The 20,685-nt window shown below is 51.1% G+C and overlaps 1 protein-coding gene across 1 annotated transcript in view; it reads right to left on the bottom strand.

Moving 5' to 3' along the window:
• Positions 1–20,685, bottom strand: part of SYNE3 (spectrin repeat containing nuclear envelope family member 3) — a 106,466-nt gene that overhangs the window by 25,309 nt on the left and 60,472 nt on the right. Inside the window, exons 5-13 of the mRNA XM_040257092.1 lie at positions 17,625–17,786; positions 14,714–15,061; positions 11,780–11,916; positions 9,711–9,885; positions 4,867–5,049; positions 3,595–3,738; positions 2,590–2,724; positions 386–547; positions 37–209 (exon numbers count right to left, since the gene is read on the bottom strand). Coding sequence (XP_040113026.1) covers positions 37–209; positions 386–547; positions 2,590–2,724; positions 3,595–3,738; positions 4,867–5,049; positions 9,711–9,885; positions 11,780–11,916; positions 14,714–15,061; positions 17,625–17,786 — 1,619 coding nt within the window. The remainder of the gene's footprint in view (positions 1–36; positions 210–385; positions 548–2,589; positions 2,725–3,594; positions 3,739–4,866; positions 5,050–9,710; positions 9,886–11,779; positions 11,917–14,713; positions 15,062–17,624; positions 17,787–20,685) is intronic.

Genomic DNA, 20,685 nt, shown 5'->3' with positions numbered 1-20,685 from the left:
TCTGAGACCAGGTTCCAACCCAGGAGGCCCTCTCACCTCAGCAGGCTCTCCTCCAGCTGCCTCAAGGCCCTCCATGACTTGGTCAGCTCCTCCAGCTCCCCTTGGACCACAGCAGCTCCCTCCAGAGAAGATGCCTCTATCACCAGCCGGCCGAGCGCTTCCATCACGGGCAGCTGGGCTTCCTTCTCTGGGAATTCAGCCAGCAGCCTCTAAAGGACATACATACACACACACACACACACACACACACACACAGAGTTAAGTCCTGGGGTGGTGGGCTGTCTGCTCCCTGGTATGAGAGCACCATTCACCACCCTCCGCCCCCGAACCTGCCTTTGGGATGCAGGGGAGAGAATAAGCATCTCTGTGGGGAGATTCATCTTACCTCAACCTCAGCCTCCCGGGACTGGGCATCCCATGGGCCCGTGTCCCCACAGTGAGCCTCCAGCTTCTGTGTGATCACAGAGATCCACTGCCGCAGCTTCAGCAGCTCGTGGTTGAAGGTGCAATGTTCCCGCAGGCTCTGCTGGCGTCCTTCCAGGAGGTCCTGTGGAACAGCCCCGGGGGAACCAGGCTGAAACCCTCGGCGACCCCATCCTGCAGGACCCTCAGCCCTGCCAGAGCCCCGGGCTAAGATGGCCCCCAGGGCTCCCCACCCAGGGAGGAACCCGAGAGGTTGATCTTCTCTTCTGCACAGTGCAAGGAATCGACTCTGGAAAGACCAAGTCTGGTTTAAAGTGCCTCTAAGCTTGTTCTGCTTCTATGGGAAGTACCAACTCTGAGTGAGGGTGTGGGTGATGGGTGCTCTCTTCCACCACCAGTGTGGGGTATAAACTGATACAACCACTTGGGAAGACTATAAGTCGGTGCCTACTAAAGCTAAACACAGGTTTCACCCCTGCATGTAACACAACAGGTGCGAACTTCACTTTGCGGCTGAATAGAGTGGGTGTATTCTGATTGCCGCCTACGTCTTTGGCCATCTAGAAGCACTTACTTTATTGAAAAGCATTATTTTATTTTTTCATTGACATATAGTTGAATAGGAAATCAACCCTGACTATTCATGGGAGGACTGATGCTGAAGCGGAAGCTCCAGTACTTTGGCCACCTGATGTGAAGAGCTGACTCGTTGGAAAAGACCCTGATGCTGGGAAAGATTGAGGGCAGGAGGAGAAGGGGGCAACAGGATGAGATGGTTGGATGGCAGTGTTGACTTAATAGACATGAGTTCGAGCAAATTCCGGGAGATAGTGGAGGACAGGGAAGCCCGGCATGCTGCAGTCCATGGGGTCCCAAAGAGTCGAATACAACTGAGTAACTGAGTGACTGAACAACAAGAGTAATTGATTTACAATGTTTCAGGTGTATAGCAATGTGATTTTGTTAAATTTCTATCAATATAAATATGTATACATCTATATAGATGTCTGTAATATACATTTTCTTTTTCAGAGTCTTTTTCCATTATAGGTTATTATTAACATATTATTTTCTTATCATTTGTTTGCTTTTATTTCTCTTTTTGATGATAGAAAAAGCATTATATTAAATTTGTAAATCGTGTGGGTAACTTGTACTATCTATGAATTTCAGGATTGCAAAGACAATGCCAGAAATTCTTTATTAAAATAGAGCACACAGGGTCCGGAAGGGTGAGAGATCCTGCCTTAAACTAAACACTTTCCTGAGCTGCGGATGCCTGAGAGCTGGCTTTGCACACCTGGGACTCTTGTTACAGATGCAGACCCAGGACTTCACTTGAATCAGTGTCGTCAGGCTAAGGCTGGGACAGACATTTCAGCTTGTCCCACTACCCACACCACCCTGCTGCTGCTAAGTCGCTTCAGTCGTGTCCGACTCTGTGCGACCCCATAGACGGCAGCCCACCAGGCTCCCCCATCCCTGGGATTCTCTAGGTAAGAATACTGGAGTGGGTTGCCATTTCCTTCTCCAATGCATGAAAGTGAAAAGTCAAAGTGAAGTCGCTCAGTGTGTTCGACTCTTCACGACCCCATGGACTGCAGCCTCCCAGGCTCCTCCGTCCATGGGATTTTCCAGGCAAAAGTACTGGAGTAGGGTGCCATTGCCTTCTCCACACTGCGGTCACTCCAGCACAGACACAAGAAGGATCCAGGTGGCCACCAGAGGGCGCCGCAGACAGAGCTCACGGCAGCCGGGACCCAAACACGACGGGGGCTCCTGTGTGGGTGCGGCCTGCTCCGTGCCTTGGTCTCCTGGCATGTGCAGAACTGCGTGTTTCACTTGTGGATGCGCATGTTTGACATGTGGAATCGTATGTTTAACTTGTTGCTGACTTGTCCATCTACCCATCGGCACTGAAGCCCCAGGAAGGCAGGGGGCTTGCTGTCCTGCTCACAGTGTCTCCATCCTCAGGACCCAGCATCCTGCCTGGCATACAGGAGGCGCTCAATCATGAACAAATGAGGAAGGGAAGAAAGAAAGGGAGAAAGACAAAGAAGGGTTGGAAGGAACGATGAAAGAAAAGAGGGAGAAAGTCCTCAGGAGGGGCGGACAGATTCCAGGGACCTGGCCTCTGTTGACCCAGACCCTCTGCTGGCCCCTTACCTCCAGAGACCTCTGCAGGGCCTGGTGGGCGGCGGAAAGCTGGTCCATTTTGTGCTGGTGGTTAGGGTTCCCCTGGAAGAGGGGCCTCATGGCCTCCACCTGAGACCCCAGGTCCATCCCCTCCTCCTGCAGCCCCTGCGGGAGAGGAAGGAATGAGTGGAACATCCTTTCTCCTTCTCGTGGACGCTGATCAGGGTGGGGACCCTGAATGCAAAAGACCGGGAGGGTTCAGGGATGGCGGGACTCCCCAACTCCATCAGCCACACCGTATATACAGCTGTCTGATGGGCCCACTCTTAGGACTGGTGAGAATTTTTTTAATGAGATGAAAATATTCTGTGACACCATGAAAATAAACTGCTAAAGACCAGAAGGTGTCGCTGGGGGACAGACTCATGTCGGGACTCCTACTTGACGACCACCTCTTCTTACGGAGAATCACATCTTAGCTTTAGTTTTAAAGCCCCCAAATGCATCATTTTTAATACCTTCCAAAGAACACTCCTAGTTATGTATGAGCTGTGCCTGGATTTTTAAAAGATAACTGTTGTTTCCTGGGCATTTTGAAAACCAGCAAGCTCCTCACCCAGCCAACAGATTCATGATCAGCCTACCTACAGTCCATGTGTTTTAAAATATTTATTCTTAATCCTCAAATCACTTATTTAACTGAAGGCCTCTGGCCTCATTAGGAACACTTAGCAAAGCAACTTTAGAAGCAAATATTCATGTTAGACTTTAGGACCACAGAGTAAGCAAAAAAAAACTTCTTATTTTGTTGGGCTCAAGTATCAGCCATTTGGAGGTGCTAAAGGCCAGGAACCATCGGGCATACCAGCAGAAACTCAGCTGAGAAGAAAGGTCAGATCTCAAGGGCCAGGGAGGGATCACAATCTCTGGCTTGGGCTGACTGCCGCTTGGCTGGCCACTATTACTGCAAGGGGGCTGCTTCCGGCACAGGTGAACATCTGAGTGGAGGTGATTCGGGCCAGACAGACCTCTTACCTGCAACCTCAGAAGCTGGGCCTGTTTCTCAGGAAGGTCCCGCCGAAGCCCATTCTCGGCTTGGACCCGGATTTGGAGGTCTGAGAGCTTTTTCTGCAGAGGCTCGAAAGTCGCCCCGAAATCTTTGTGCTGAGCAAGTAAGCTCTGCGGAGACACAACAGGCAGCACACAGCTCAGCCTTCCGCTCAGTCTCCCTGTGGCACAAGCTGACACTCACAGACGGGCTGCTTTTCCTCCAGTCTTCTCCCGTCCGGCTCCTACTCACTCAGGAACCACCGCCTCCAGGAAGCCTTCCTGGAGTTCTTGAGGGGATCTGATGCCCCTCTCTGAGGATCATTGTGTCCTCACCTAACAATTGTTCTGCTTCTAGAATAGGTGCTGGCAAACTGCATCTCCTCCCACATACCCCAAGTCCCACCAGAGGCCAGTGCTTGTAAACAAGGTTGTACTGCCATGCAGTCATGCCCATTCATTTACAGTTGATTTCTTGCTACACCAGCAGAGTTCAGAAGCTGCAACAGAAATCGCAGGCCTTGCAGACCCTAAAATGCATGCTAAATGTCTGCTCCGTTGAAGAAATCAGACCATGGGTGTGGGGCTTTTCACAGGTGCCTGGCCTCTGGTCAGTGTCCTAGAGATATCGCTTTGCCACTATCATCATTCTCAGATGCTTAGCAAATAATTGTTACCTAAAAGGAGAAACTGTCCAATAATTTAGCCACCTGACGCAAAGAGCCAACTCACTGGAAAAGACCCCGATGCTGGGAAAGATTGAGGGCAGGAGGAGAAGGGGGTGACAGAGGATAAGATGGTTGGATGGCATCACTGACTCAATGGACGTCAGTTTGAGTAAGCTCCAGGTGTTGGTGAAGGACAGGGAAGCCTGGTGTGCTGCAGTCCATGAGGTTGCAAAGAGTCAGACACGACTGAGCAACTGAACAGCAATAAGAACAAAAATAGCTTCCGGCTCTCGCTGCTTTAAAGTTTACAAGTGTTTTTCTCTGCATCTTCCCATCTAACTGCCTCTCAGCTCTCTGCAGAAGACAAATTTGATTTGATGAGTATAGAATGGGATTTGGGGGCAGAGGCAGGAGGCAGACAAATGAGAAGGATCCCACCACAATCCTACCCAGATGATATAGCTGAGGGCTCTGAGGTTGTGCGGAACAAAGGATATGCCCAGGGCCACACAGTGGCGAGTGGCAGGGCTGGGGTCAGGATACAGGGCTGTGCCTGCAGGAAGGCTGAGCTGAGGGCCTAGACGGGGCTCACCTGCAATTTGCTCTTCCTCTGCAGAAGGCGGTTGTGGAGCAAGTCTCTGTCCCTCACGGAAGTCGCCACCTGCTCCAGCAGGGCTGTGGCTCTCTCCTGGCCAAAGATGCTGCCCAGCAGGTCTTTCTTCAGCTGCAGCATCGTCAGCTGCTCCTTCAGGCGGGAGCTCTCCATCAAGGCCGCCTGGGGGATACAAGGCTTCCGTGAACAGGAGAGCAGGATGAAGCCGGGGCAGGAACGCACCTGGTCCGGCTGCACCTGCCTGGGAGGCTAGGCCTCTGTGCTGGTGGCCGAGGGAGAGGTGAATGCAAGGAGAAACAGGCAGGCGGGAAGGTGGCGGGAGGCCCTAAATGTCAGGGTCAGTCTGATTCCCTTCTCACCCCCCACATCCATCTTGTTACCAAATCCCGAGCAAGAAGGCTGCCTCCTATGAGTGTCAGAAATCTGTCTCCACTCCATTGGCTCCCACTGACCGTGGTGCACTCTCAGCCTTGCTCACTTGGACCCCTGCAGCTCCTGACCATCTTCTGCCTCTCAGTTGCCCCTCAGATCGACTCTGCACATTGCAGCCAAACCCAAACGGAACCAGTCTGATCCTCTACTCAATGATTCTCCATCACAGACAACAGAGGGCCATCCCCAAGTTGGCGTGTGGGACATTTTGAATACCAGACCACCTCACCTGTCTCCAGAGAAACCTGAATGTGGGTCAAGAAGCAACAGTCAGAACCTTACACAGAACAAACGACTGGTTCAAAACTGGGAAAGGAGTGCATCAAAGCTGTAGATCGTCCCCCGTTTATTTAACTTATATGCAGAGTACATCATGCGAAATCCTGGGCTGGATGAATCACAAGCTAGAAGCAAGATTTTCAGGAGAAATGTCAACCACCTGAGACATGCAGATGATACCGTTCTAATGGCAGAAAGTGAGGACAAACTAAAGCGCTTCTTGATGAGAGTGAAAACACTGACTTAAAACTCAATGTTCAAAACACTAAAATGGCATCTGGCCCCATCACTTCATGGCAAATAGAAGGGGAAAAAGTGGAAGCAGTGATAGATTTTCTCTTGGGCTCCAAAATCACTGTGGATGGTGACTGCAACCATGAACTTAAAAGACATTTGCTCCTTGGAAGAAAAGCTATTACAAACTTGGACAGCATATTAAAAAGCAGAGACATCACTTTGCCAACAGAAGTCCATATAGTCAAAGCTATGGTTTTTCTAGGAGTCATGTGTGGATGTGAGAGCTGGACCATAAAGAAGGCTGAGCGCCAAAGAATTGCTGCTGTCAAACTGTGCTGTTAGAGAAGACTCTTGAGAGTCCCTCAGACAGCAAGGAGATCAAACCAGTCAGTCCTACAGGAAATCAACCCTGATTATTCATTGGAAGAACTGACACTGAAGTTGAAGCTCCAATACTTTAGCCACCTGATGTGAAGAGCTGACTCACTGGAAAAGACCCTGATGCTAAGAAAGACTGAAGGCGGGAGGAGAAGAGAGTGACAGAGGATGAGATGGTTAGATGGCATCACTGAGACATAAGTTTGAGTAAACTCCGGGAGATAGTGAAGGACAGGGAAGCCTGGCGTGCTGAAATCCATGGGGTCGCAAAGAGTCCGACACAATTTAGCAACTGAACAACCACAAAAGGGCCTAGGGGAGCATAATCAGAGGGAATTCAGGAAGGCTTCCCAGAGGAGGTGGCATCTCACTGGGGTTGTGATGTACAGGAGCTCATGGGGCAGAGAGAGGACCAACAGGGAACTCTGTAGCCTCGCGTAACGGGCAGCCAGCTCCCATGCAGATAGCCTGAACTCTGCACAGCCCAGGCCCCACCTCCTCCAGGAAGCCTGCCCTGGTCACATTCCCACCTGAAACTCACTCTTCCTGCCCCAAAGCCCTTTGCCCGACTTCAGGGTCCTATTGATCAACCAGCTCTTGGAGGTAAACATGTCTTGCTTCTCTCACCAAGGGCTCAGGAGCCTGGAGGCCAGGGGTTTTGTCTTCAGCTGGCCAGAGTCCTTCCACTTGATATCTGATGATGTTACAGAGACAATGAGCTAGGCATGGGGCTGGGAGAGGAAGAAGTCAGACTGCAGCCCAGGTAGGTGACCTGCTGATGACGTGTATAGTTGGTGATTAGCCACACAGAGGCCAAGCCTCTTGAGGTAGGGGGCCACCTTCATTCCCTTTTTCCAGACTCAGACACAATATCACAAGGGTGAAGAATTCAGGCTGGGGAGTTGCAATCATGAGTTTGGATGGCACACTGACTGGGTAGAGAAGGAAATGGCCACCCACTCCAGTATTCTGGCCTAGGAAATCCCATGGACAGAGAAGCCTGGTGGGCTACAGTCCGTGGGATCCCAAGAGTGGGACACGACTTAGTGACTAAACCACCACCACCACCACGGACTGGGAGAACCTGGGTAAGTCCAAGCCTCAGTTTCCTCATCGGTAAATGACCAATAGGCACATCCCAGCTCGTGGGACTGTCACGAGGCTTAAATGCCTAAAAAGCATTTAACAGTGCAGGACCCTCACTGAACTCATAAGAAAAGATCGATCTTCTCAGCCATTATTATTTAACCAGCTGTTCTGGGTGGCATTGTGACCTTCAAAAGAGAAATGGTGGGGGAAAAAAAAGGTATGGTCGTCTCAACTCCACTACCTTAGAATACAACCTTCCTTGGAGAGAGGGGCTTTACAGAGGCAATCAAGTTAAAATGATGTCGTTGACTGGTGCCCTTACAGAAAGGGAAGGCTTAGACCCAGATGCATGCACAGAGGGAAGAGGTGGTGGAGATCTTCAGGGGGAGGATGGTCCATGATGACAGGCAGAGATCAGAGCGGTGGACCCACAAGGCAGTGAATGCCAGCAACCTGCAGGGAACATCAGAAGCTAGAAGAGGCAAGGGAGGAGTCTCCCCCAGAACCACAGGAGACAGCAAGATCCTCTTGATATGTCACCTTCAGACTTCCAGCTTTCAGAACTTTAAGAGAATGAAGTTCTGTTGTTTTCTTTTTTTATAAAAGCACCACTTTTCGGTGCTTTGTTACAGCAGCTCTAGAGAACTAACACACCGGCCACGCCCAGGTTTTGGCTGGAGCTTTGCTGATCCACAAGGCTTCCCGGGCGGCTCAGGCAGAAAAGAACATGCCTGCAAGGCAGGAGACCTGGGTTCCATCCCTGAATCAGGAAGATCCCCTAGAGAAGGGAATGGCTACCCACTCCAGTATTCTTGCCTGGAGAATTCCATGGACAGAGGAGTTGGGAGGGCTACAGTCCATGGGGTCGCAAAGAGTCAGACAGGATGGAGCAACTAACACTTTCACTTTCAATCCACAAGCCGCTCTGAGGCTAGATGCAGAAGCTGAGTCGAGAAAAGAGAGGGCTGGGACTTCCCTAGCAGTCCAGTGGTTGAGACTCTGTACTCCCAATGCCGGGGGTATGGGTTCATTTCCTGGCTGGGGAACTAGGATCCCACATGCCGCATGGTGTGGTCAAAAAAGAGAGGGCTGGCAGCTTGAGCCCTGACGTGTGAAATCCCTTCTGCCCAGGCAGGCCAGTGGGAGTGATGCAAGACACAGTCCCAACCAGCAAACAGACTCCAAAGGTGAGTAAGCCAAAGTCCTGGCGCCACGTGTTCCAACCCACTGCTCAGTGAAAGTCTTGCCCTGGGAGTCCTGGGTCCCACTCTAGAATGATAGGACCTCCCTCCTGCCTCAAGAAGGTCCCCGTTTGCTTTCTGCCCCAGTGGGAAGGACAGGAGGCAATATTCTGACACAGCAGGGAAAGTTGGACAGGCCTGGGTCAAAGCCAGCCCTGTCACTCAACCGTTGTGTTAACCTCAAGCAAGTGGCTCCTCAACAGTCAAATGATAAGAATCATTCTGCTTGTTCCGCAAAGCTGTTTCCAGAAGCCAAAGTGGAAACAGGGCTGAGAATGTTAGCCAAGACTCTATAACTCACAGTTCTGGCCCCAGCTCTGTGTCTCTTGAGCAACCAGACCTTGAATATGCTCTCTCACTTCTCCCTGGCCTGGATCCCTCATCAGTAAAATGAGGAGAATGGTAGCAACAGAAATAAAACTCAGTGTACATACATATTCAATGTACATTCATTATGACAATGAAAATTGCAAACAACCTCAACAATCGAACTGTGGCTACTTTAAAAAATAAATAAAATGGAATAGTCTGCATCCATTTAAAGTGATTTATTGAGCCATGCTATTGAACCATTTTAAAGGATGCTGAGAAAAAGCTCAGATGTGTCAACTGAAAATGCGAGGACATACAGCCGTATATCATGAGCCCAGTACCCCAGTCAGGATGCACACGGGCAGTGCTGGCAGCCACCCCAGGACCTGAAGGCGGATGCAGTTTAGAGCTGGAAAGAGCCTGGGTTCTGGAAGATACCACTGAGCTATCAGGCCAGCTCTGGAACCAGCAGAAAGTCAGTTTTCTGCCACTTGTCACATGCATCCCAATGGGTACACATTAAAGGTAATGGCCTGACATCCTCAGACTTCCAGCAGAGGACTGTCTGCACCAGGGTCGGGAAGAGAACCGGTGTGGGTGGATCACGGCAGAGTCCCGGAGCCACATCAAGCACCAGGCTTCGCCTTCTCTCCAAGAACTGAGGGTGACTTTTGTCCCCGATAATTACAAGTGTGCACTTGGGACTTGCCAGACTGCTACAATGAGCTCTACCGAGATACCTGGAGGACCGAGAGATACCTCTTTCCCTGCGGGGATGGCTGAAATGCCACATTTGGCTGGTGGTCTCCCCCAGGGGCACCCACCATCCCTCCCAACAGAACCAGGCAGGCCTACCTCGATCTGCGGCAGGAAGGTGTGGATGGAGGGTGGGTCTGGCAGGCTGGCGGTGACATCCAGGAGTCTCTGGGCCAGCTCTCTCCACAGCTGCAGGTCCTGGGGGTGCCGCTGGAAACGCTGCCACAGCTCCGTGGCTGCGGCGTTGCGCAGCCTGCTGCTCTTGGCCTTCATTCTGTGAGCGCAGGAGAGGGAGCACCGAGAGAGGAGAGAGTGGGTCAGTCCAGGGGCCAGGCCTCCCCCCGGACCCCCAGGGCACCTCGGGTGTGCTGCTCCTGGGGCAAGCTCTTCCCTATTCCATAGGCTGCTGGGCTGTCCAGGGGACCCTGAGGCCTAGGCTTTCTGGATACAAGTGCTCTGGAAGTAAGCCAGTCCTCCAACAGAGTGCAGCCCAGCTTCCAGACCAGGGAAAGAAACAAGCCTCGAAGAGGAATTGTGGAGACCTCAGACTCAGGCAGCCTGCCCCCGGCAACTCACAAAAGCAAACAAAATCCCTTCTTGAGTAAGATTCCATTACACTAGGCCCAAATAATCCCTACAGATAATTTTTCAAATATAATGCCATGGTGTAGCACAGGGAACTATATTCAATAACTTATAATAGTCTGCAATGAAAAGAATCTGAAAAAGAATAGATATATATGTATAACTGAATCACTTTGCTGTATACCTGAAACTAACAAAATACTATAAACCAGCTACACGTGACATGCCGCGCTAAGCCGCTTCACTTGTGTCTGACTCTTTGCAACCATATGGACTATACCGTGCCAGGCTCCTCTGTCCATGGGAGTCTCCAGGCAAGAAAACTGAAGTGGGTTGCAGTACCCTCCTCCAGGGGGTCTTTCTGACCCAGGGATCGAACATGTATCTCCTGCACTGCAGCTGGATTCTTTCCCACTAGCACCACCTGGAAAGCCCATATGTATATACACAGGTGTATCTATGATGTATATACACAGGTGTATCTATGATGTATATACACAGGTGTATATAGACTGTCTAGCACTCAGTCATAGACAACCAGCACCCACCACCTCAACAAGAGCAGCGAAGGAGACCTCAGCCACCCTGTCCCACTGCCCACTAGCACCCGGGGGGAACCAGGTCGCTGCTCTGAATATACAGAAGGGTGGCCTGTTAACACTGTGGGGTGAGAGACACCCAGCAAGGGGGGAGCTCCCTGAGTTCCTCCTCGGGGAACCTCCTGTATCAGACAGGGGAATGAGAGATGCTACAGAGACGGGGGTGCTTCCCAGGTGGCTCAGTAGTGGGAAAAAACAAAAAAACAAAAACAAAACCCCACCTGCCAAGGCAGGAGATGCGAGTTTGATCCCTGGGTGGGGGATGATCCCCTGCAGAAGGAAGTGGCAACCTACCTCAGTATTCCTGTCCGGGAAATCCCATGGACCGAGGGGCCTGGCGGGCTATAGTCCATGGGGTCACAAAGAATTGGACATGACTGAGCGACTAAAAAACAACAGCAACAGAGATGGGAACGGTTGGGCTGTGTTCCAAACTCCTCTGAGCCTCACACGGTAAAAACAGGCACCGATTCCAAATTTAAACTGTGCCCAGTTCCACACAGGGTAGATATTTGATCCGCTGGTCTTTGCTGAGCTAAGAGCCTTGAGCCCTGACTATGCCCAAGCCCATGGGCTGATGGAAGGTAGAAGCTGGCCTGAAGTCAGGCCCAGGTGCTTCCATCAGTACCACCAGCAGGTGGGGGCATGATGCTGGCCTGGTGGAAAGCCCTCCCCTTGGACCATTACATAGGAGCCCCGTCTCTGGTGCAAAGTTGCATAAGGAGACTGAATGGAAATGAGTGAAAAGGCCACTTGGCACAGGAAAAAGCGAAGTGTAGGTCTCTTTCTGGAAGCAGAATGCAAAATATTATGGAAAGGGGTCAGTGCCTGAGCCCAGAGAGACCCTATAACAGCCAGTCATTGAGAGGAGCAAGAATTATTGGTTATCAGGTAGCGAGAGGGCACAAGCCAGCTGCAGCTGGGGCCAGATGGGCAGAGGCCCCTGAGCGTGGGGTCCAGGCCTGCCCTCGGCCCGCCCGGTACCTCTGGTACTCCTGGATGGCAGCGACCACGCTGTCCGAGAGTGGCTGCGGGTCCTGGGGGGAGACGATGAGCTCCTTCAGCTGGGCCTGCAGCCGATCTACCCGCGGCTCCTCCGTGGCCAGCGCCACCCGGGTCGCCTGCAGCAACAGATGACACCGAGGGGGCCGGTGAGGTTCTGAGACAGCAGGGGGCTGAACGTGGGCTGTGGGGGCGGGCCAGCCTGGGGGAACACGGTCGCCCAGGTCAATGACGAGGGCCCCGAGAGCTCAGCCCCTGCGCCCCCTGCTCCCACTCTGTGACCCCCAAATAACGTTGACTCCTGATGAGCTGGTTTTTCTCTTTCTCATCACCTACCTCACCGCGTGGCCATGGACTGGCACCAAATTACACAGATAACTAACACCCAGCGAACCAGGACAATGTGCTCAGTGCCCTGGGGTCCCCTTCACTAAGTCTCGCCGTGATCCTGGAGGGTAGTCCTCTGCATCTCCACTTTACACACAAGGAAACTCTGGCTAAGAGTTTTCTCACGGTTGCAGAGCTGGGAAACGGTGGACCTGATGTCGGAGCTGGCCCCCCTGACACTTCTCACCCGCACTGAGAGAAACAATGATTTAAAGATGCTTTGCGGGACTTCCCTGGTGGTCCAGAGGCTAAGATTCCACGCTCCCAAAGCAGGGGGGCCTGGGTGCAATCCTGGTCAGGAAGCTAGATCCCATATGCTGAAATTAAGATAGAAAAAGGTTCTGCGTGCTGCAGTGAAGACTCAAGGTCCTGCCTGCCACAACTACAAATAATAAAAAAAAAACCCAGGTGATTTGCAGATGCAGTTATTGTTGTCGGCAAGTCAACAGGATATTTCCACCCGGCAACCCCGAACCATGCCTCTCCACCATTTGAGTGCATGCAGGCTAAGTTGCTTCAGTCATGTACAACTCTTTGTGACCCTATGGACTGTAGCCCGCAGGCTCCCCTGTCCGTGAGATTCTCCAGGCAAGAACACTAGAGTGGTTTGTTATTTCCTCCTTCAGGGGATCTTCCTGACCCAGGGATTGAACGCACATCTCTATGTCTCTCCAGCACTGGCAGACAGGTTCTTCACCACTTAGCGCCACCTGGGAAGCCCCGATCGCATTGAGATACAGCCTTTTCCTGCAGTCCCAGGAAGTAATGAGTTTCACCTTGACTCTTGCAGGGTCCACACTCAGCAGGAGGCAGGGTGGGGAAGTGGAAAGCGAATGGGCTCTGGCGGGACCCTGGCTGGCCTGAGAACCCACTTCCCGGCTGCCATGGTAACAGGGAGCAACCCCATTTGTCAGGCGCCGAGTACAGAGCAGGAGTGCTTCTTACTGCATAAGCGCTAGCTTAAGAAAGAAGAAAAGTCCTCTACTAAGTCCTGAAATTCCCTCTCACTGATTTCCAGTTAGTCATATCTTGGTCATAACTGACACCTGAATCGAGAGGGACAGACAGCGCCTGCAGGAATGTGTTCAGCCTCCTGCTTCGGGAAAGGCCTCCTGAATCGTAGCCGGGCACGGGGCTCCCCTGGTGGCTGAGCTGGGAAAGAATCCATCTGCAATGTGGAAGACCTTCGATCCCTGGGTTGGGAAGATCCTTTGGAGGAGGGAACGGCTACTCACTCCAATATTCTGGCCTGGAGAATTCCATGGACAGAGGAGCCTGGTAGGCTATAGTCCATGAGGTCACAGTCAGACACGACTGAGCAACTTGCACAGGCAGGTGACTGTCAGGACAGGCGAGTGTTGCCGGGGCTTTCCAGAACTTACTCTCCCCCCATCCTGCCGAGTTTGACCTTGTCCCTCACCTAGAGCTCCTAGTAAAAGCCGGACACTCCCTGAGTGCTGATTCTCTGCTGTTCTGAGCACTTTTGGTCTTCACGCATTCATGAGGAATGTGGGAGGCAGGTCCTGTTATCATCATGTCCACTTCACTGAGATTAAAGCAATTTTCCCAAAGTCAGCGCGTTGGCAAGGAGAGGAGCCAAGATTTGGACCCGGGCAGTCTGATCCACAAGTCCTTGCCCTTCACCACTGCACCGCACCACCCCTGCCCTGTGCCAAGGAGGACAATCCCACAGAGGAGGCAATTCCCACCATGGCACCAAGTTGACCCTTGAGGTGAATCTGGTCTCCTGCAAGGCTGACTGATGCTACAGTGTGTGTGTACTTTGTTTCTATCTACACACAAATATTTCTGCATATGAGCAACATTAGAAGGGAGAGAAAAAACAGAACAGTGAGGAGTGGAGGTAAGGCCTGAGGGCTTTTCTTTTAGGTATTTCTCCTAATGGAACTAATGAGCTAGGCTGCTGATGTAATAAGGAAAGAAAGGAGTGGTGTCAATTCTTACTTGAAAAATTTCTCTGTCCTCAAGCCAAACCTCTCGCAAGGGTGCATGAGGGTGGGTGTGCACAGGGGGAGGGTGCTCCAATTGGATGCCGTGTCTGGGTTGCAACCCACTCCACCCTCTCCAGGACAGGCATCATCTGCTCGGCCTCTTCAGAGCTCCTGCTGTGTGCGCACCTCATTTTCCCTGCACTGAGAGCCTTCCCTTGATGTCACAGTCCCTGCTCTGTGCTCAGAAAGTGTCCCCCATATCCTACTATCAGGCACGGAAATGGCAAACTTGGAGCCAATACACTTCTTATTTACCCACCAATTTACCATGTCATCTTGGGGGTGTTGAGGGGGAAAAAAATCTCTAGGTCTCAGTTTCCTCATCTGGAAAATGGGTACAAGCACTCAATTTGCCTACTATACTTGGAACTTAGATGATCCAAAATCAAGAAAACCAGAGCAAGTGTGCTTGAGACTTAGCAGGATCTTTCCACTACATGGAGGAGCTCCAAGTGGGGATGCCTTGAGGCACACACAGCACCTGGATCGTCCTGTGGTGTCGCCAAACTCTGCTTACCGAGTAGAGTCTCCAGTGGGCCACCAGCTCATCCTCGGTCGCTGCCTTGGCCGTGGTCCCCAGGCCCTCCTCCGCCAACCTCTGAAGGTCCTTCCTGAACTCTGCCAGCTCAGCCTCCAGCTGCCCCCTCTGCTGCTCACAGGCTCCCTTGGACTTGACCAGGTCCCGCAACCTTCCCTCCTCCTCCTCCCAGAGCCCACGCAGCTTCTCCAGAACATCCCGCATCTCCTCCAGGTCTCTGGTGATCTTCTCTGCACCCAGAGGAGAGGTGTTCTGGGTGACCCCCACGGCTTGCTCCTCCAGCCTCTTCAAGGACTCCTCACCCTTAGGAAAATCATCGGCAATGCCCTAGAGCGGGGAGAGGATGGGGAAAAAAAAATATGAGGGGAAAAGGAAACACTTGCTGCGTTTCCCAAGGCCCCTGGGAACATCATGCCAAGTGCTAATTCCTAGCGCTGGGCTGGAGCCTGGGCATCTTTCCAAGGGGTGGACTGTCTGCCTTTATAACATTAAGGATGTAATTCCCTTGCCATGTCATTTACAAGCTATTTGATTAAGTCAAAGGGAAAGTCTCTGTTGGGTACTTCTCTGTTTTCAACACTCTCTGACATTTGTTAATCTTCCTATTTTATTTTAATATTTTTACGTATTTATTTTTGACTGCACCATGCAGCACGCAGGCTCTTCGTTCACTGACCAGGGATGGAACCCATGCCTCCTGCATCGGAAGTGTGGAGTCTTTAACGAACAGACCTGCAGTGAAGACCCTAATCTTCATTTTTAACAAAGACAGAGGCAGCCTCAGGCTTGGAGCCTTCAGCTGGCAAAAGTACAGACCTGAATAGAACCTAACGACCCCATCTGGTGTCATTACACATATTTGTATAGTTATCTACTAATTATGAATGAGAACTGGTATTTCATTCATAACAATGATATAACCTTTCATTTAAAATAAATATTCACCAACTTTTAACTTTAAAAATATAAACGGTTTTATAAAACTTCCTAAATAAACACTTTTAAGTCTGGTTTACTTAAAAATACCTTCAAAATCTTTTTTTCACCTTTTATTGAAGTGTAATTTACATGGAGTAAAGTACAGGCAGTCTCTGACTTAAAATGGTTCAACTTAACAATTTTTTGACTTTATGATGGCATGAGAGTAATATGCATTCAGCAGAAATCTCACTTTGAATTTTGATCCTTTCCCACGCTCGTGATAAGTAGCACGATGCTCTCTCATGATGCTGGGCAGTGGCAATGAGTGTAAACCAATCTATTTTTCACTTTCACTATAGTATTCAATAAATCACTTGAGATATTCAGCACGATCATAAAACAGGCTTTGTGTTAGAAGGTTTTGGGCAAATGGAAATGTTCTAAGCACACTTAAGGTAGGCTGGGCTAAGCTAGGATGCTTTGTAGGTTAGGTATATTAAATGTATTTTCAGCTTACAGTATTTTCAACCAATGATGGGCTCATCCAAACGCAGCCACACTGTAAGCTGAGGAAATCTATGCAGCGGAGAAGGCTGGGCACCCCACTCCAGTACTCTCGCCTGGAAACTCCCATGGACTGAGGAGCCTGGAAGGCTGCAGTCCGTGGGGTCGCTGAGGGTCGGACACTGACCTTCACTTTTCACTTTCATGCACTGGAGAAGGAAATGGCAACCCACTCCAGTGTTCTTGCCTGGAGAATCCCAGGGACGGGGGAGCCTGGTGGGCTGCCGTCTCTGGGGTTGCACAGAGTCGGACACGACTGAAGCGACTTAGCAGCAGCAGCAGCAGCATGCAGCTCCTGAGTGTTACTCTTCAGAGCGTTTTGAGAAGTATACATGCCCATGAAGTTCATATTGCTATCAAAATACAGAGCATGTCTAACATGCCAGAATATTCTAGAATTTCATCTATTTGAAATCAGAGAATAAGTTAATTTTTGAAACTGGCTTCTTTCACTCAGTATAATGTTTTTAGATTCTTCTATGTTGTCATGTATAATGGCACTTTATTCCTTTTTAGTGACAAATACGCCTTGCACGTGCTTCCCAGGTGGCAGAGTGGTAAAGAACCTGCCTGGCATTGCAGGAGGCATGTGAGACGTGGGTTTGATGACGAGGCTGGGAAGATCCCCTGGAGCAGGAAATGGCAACCCACTCCAGTATTCTTGCCTGGAGAAAACCAAATGGTACAGATACTGTAGAACTGTGGTAAAAATTATAAAGTGCTGCTGGCATTATTGAAGAGAATCTCCCCACTCACTTTACAGTGGGAGTCAGAGCAACCCACTCCAGTGTTCTTGCCTGGAGAATCCCAGGGATGGGGGAGCCTGGTGGGCTGCTGTCTATGGGGTCGCACAGAGTCGGGCACAACTGAAGCGACTTAGCAGCAGCAGCAGCAGCAGAGCACATTTGAGGTCATGGAAGTCAGGTAGGCCAGAGTGGACCCAGATTCTTCCCACTGCAATTTCCATGCCTACCCCAGTGCTCCTTACGCTCACATTCTGACATGTGAGGCCAGATAACGCTTTGCTGTCGGGGGCTGTCCAGCGCCTTGCGGGATGTTTAGCAGCATCTCTGGCCTCCATTCACCAGATGCCAGGGGCACTCCTGCCCCCAGCTGTGACAGCCAAAGACATCTCCATGGCCAGATGTCCCCATGTGAGACCATGCTGCCGCGGTCTTGGTGTCTAAACATCCTGCTGACTCAGAGATTTCCATAAAGCAGCTGAGGCCCCAGACACATTCTACACCAGATCCCATGCTTATCCTCATTCGGGGCCTGTATGTGGGGATGGTTGTACCTTCTGGGCTCCCCACCCTCCCGGCCCCATCCTAGTAAATAAACCCTAACAGAGACCCACCCGCCCTGAGCAGCCCTCCCTCCTCCGGCGGAGACTCGCGGGGGTCACCTGCAGCGCCGAGAGACGGTCCTGGGTGCTCAGCCGGCACTTCCGCCCCATGCAGCCATGCACCCGCTCCACCACCGCCTTCAGCCACAGCTGGAACTCGTCCACACTCTCCTGGAAATGCTCATGCTCGCGGGTCACCTGCTCCAGCAGGTCCACTCTGTCCTGTGGGAGAGGAGGAGAGGGTCATGAGGGTCCCCAGCCCAGCCTGTCCCTGGCCTCCCAGGCCTGACTCTGTGTGTGTGTGTGTGTGTGTGTGTGTGCGCGCGCGCGTGTGTGTGTGTGCATGTGTGTGTGTGTGTAGAGCATGTGATGCAACCGACCCTCAACCCCTTCACTGGACACAAAGATCTCAGACACTCTTCTCTGCCTTATTAGCTACCAGCCAAGACACTCTTGGCTTTACAGACCACAGCATGTCAATGCTGGGTCTGTCAACCACACAGCTGGCTTTTTTCCTGCCATGTCCTTGGAAAGCGGCCGTGGCAACAACTACATGCAAAGAACCGACTCATCGGAAACGACCCGACTCATCGGAAAAGACCCTGGTGCTAGGAATGATTGAAAGCAAGAGGAGAAGGGAGGTAACAGAAGATGAGATGGTTGGACGGCATCACCAACTCAAGGGACATGAATCTGAGCAAACTCTGGGAGACAGTGAAGGAGAGGGAAGCCTGGCGTGCTGCAGTCCATGGGGTCGCAGAGTCGGACACGACTGAGCTACTGAATAGCAACAACTACATATCACCACCACCCGAGCGCTTACCAAGGCCCCAGCACTGCCCTAAGACCTCCGTGTACATGATCACCATGGCGAGTTTCAGATTCCAAAAACTGCGCAGGCCCAGATGGTGGCAGACCCTTTCTTTCTGGCAGATGGTAGATATCCCGGGGTTGCCTGCCACACGGTTTCTGTTGCAACTTCTCAACCATTTATGTGCTAGTTACTTTGCAGGACACAAGTAGCCACAGGCAAATCCATAAGGAAGGGTTGTATTCCAGTCAAATGAATCATGAACACTAACGTTTGAACTTCCTACCATTTTCACAATGTCATGAAATATTCTGTTTTACTTTCCCCCTAATCATTGAAAAATATAAAAACTCTTTTTGGTTCACAGGTCATAAAAATATCAGGCATTAGCCTGGCTTGAGCCCACGTGCCATAGTTTGCTGACCTCAGCTCTCAGCCATGGGGCCAGGCCGAGTTCAGGAAGGTCCTGACCTTCTACAATGCTGAGTCAACAGTTCTCAACTGGGAAGGGTAGATAGACACGTGGATTTGAATAACCTCCCTGGCTATCTGTATGTGCCTTCGCCTCCCATGGAGAAGCTCCTCATCAAATCTAGAAATACTGATTCATTTAAACCTTTTTTAAAAATATGTTTTCTTAAGATAGTCTCTAGCTATTTCAGCATGGGTGTGTGTATACTCAGTCATACACGACTCTTTGCAGCCCCATGGACTGTAGCCCATCAGGCTCCTCTGCCCATGGAATTTTTCCAGACAAGAACGCTGGAGTGGGTAGCCATTTCCTACTCCAGGGGATCTTCCTGACTCAGGGATGGAGCCCGTCTTGCATCTCCAGCATTGGCAGGTGAGTTCCTTACCACTAGCACCACCTGGGAAGCCCCATTTAAACCTTTGCAACTACCATAGCAAGTGAGAAATAATATTCCCATTTCAGGGATGGGGAAATCAAGATACAAGACCAAGTCTTTCAGTAAAGAGCTGAAAATTCTCTTAGGGGAGTGAGGCTCAGAATTTCAACATTAGCGCCTGGCGGATGGGAAACACGAGGCTGCTTGAATTCTGAAAGTGGACCGAGGCACAGTGACAGGCTCCTTCATGTCTCTCTTGCTGGCTCCTCCTCCTCCCGGGGTTATTTGCATCCACCAGCATCCTTCCCAGCTTCCTCCCTCCACAGGAAGATTCATTTATAAAACAAAGTGGGTCAAGAATACTAAGCAGAGAATTAAAGGCTGGGCCCCTGGTTTGACGCTGATGGTGATAAATGTTGTACCGAAGCCAACTGTCCAAGAAAAGTGCCGGCTGGTGGCTCTGTGTGTGTGAAGGACGAGGTGCTGGTGCTCGGGGAAATCCAGAGTAAACAAAAGCCTCTGTGATGGTGAGCAGGCGCTCAGAGAGGAACGCGGCAGAGTAGGGCAGGCATCCAGCCGCGTTCCGTGCCAGGCAGAACAAGATCACAGAACACAGTTCAGCCGCGGCCCGGCGGGCCACGTCGGAGGAATGTGCCTGACAAATGAGAGAGCGCTCCACCTCCACTCATTAGACCCAACAATTAACCCATCTGTGTGGGCAGAGTCGTCAGGAATGTCAAAACCCAACCAATTAACAAGGGCAGCGTGGAATCATGCCTCTGCAAAGAGCTGCAGGAAGGGCCCTGACTCCTGGCTGAGATGCCAAACAAACATGGCCCCTGCCCTGGGAGGCAGGGAGGAGGCGGATGCTACTATTTGCCTGGCCCTCCGAAAACAGAATCTCTGGATTGAAAACCACCAGCAAAGTAAACAAGCAGGCCCCGCCTCCTGGCAACCAGCCTGCTCTGTCCTTTCCTGACTTTCAGTTGCTTTCGGCTGACTGTGCCGTTGTTCATCCCCGGGCTCAGCCCTTTGTCCTGGTCAAGAATCCGCCCCACACCACAGGGTGGTCTCAAAGGCCCCAGTCCAGAGTGACCCTACCATGCTTCTGTGGTCCTGTCCCTACCAACACCAGAGGCCTTGCTAATTAACATATCAGAAGTCAAAACTGGATTTTTAGAGGCAAAGATAGTGGCCTGTTAACTAGCAGAATAAATGAGGGAAAGAACTCTCCTTGGTGAAAGCTGAGATGTTAATAGGACTTCCCTGGTGGTGGACATTCTAGGAATCAGTGAACTAAAATGGACTGGAATGGGTGAATTTAACTCAGATGACCATTATATCTACTACTGCGGGCAGGAATCCCTCAGAAGAAATGGAGTAGCCATCATGGTCAACAAAAGAGTCCAAAATGCAGAACTTGTATGCAATCTCAAAAATGACAGAATGATCTCTGTCTCCA

This window comes from Oryx dammah, unplaced genomic scaffold (assembly GCF_014754425.2).
Source record: "Oryx dammah isolate SB20612 unplaced genomic scaffold, SCBI_Odam_1.1 HiC_scaffold_16, whole genome shotgun sequence".
Classification (NCBI taxonomy): Eukaryota; Metazoa; Chordata; class Mammalia; order Artiodactyla; family Bovidae; genus Oryx; species Oryx dammah.
The sequence above is the reverse complement of the archived record's forward strand: the minus strand, read 5'-3'. Positions and strand labels throughout refer to the sequence as shown.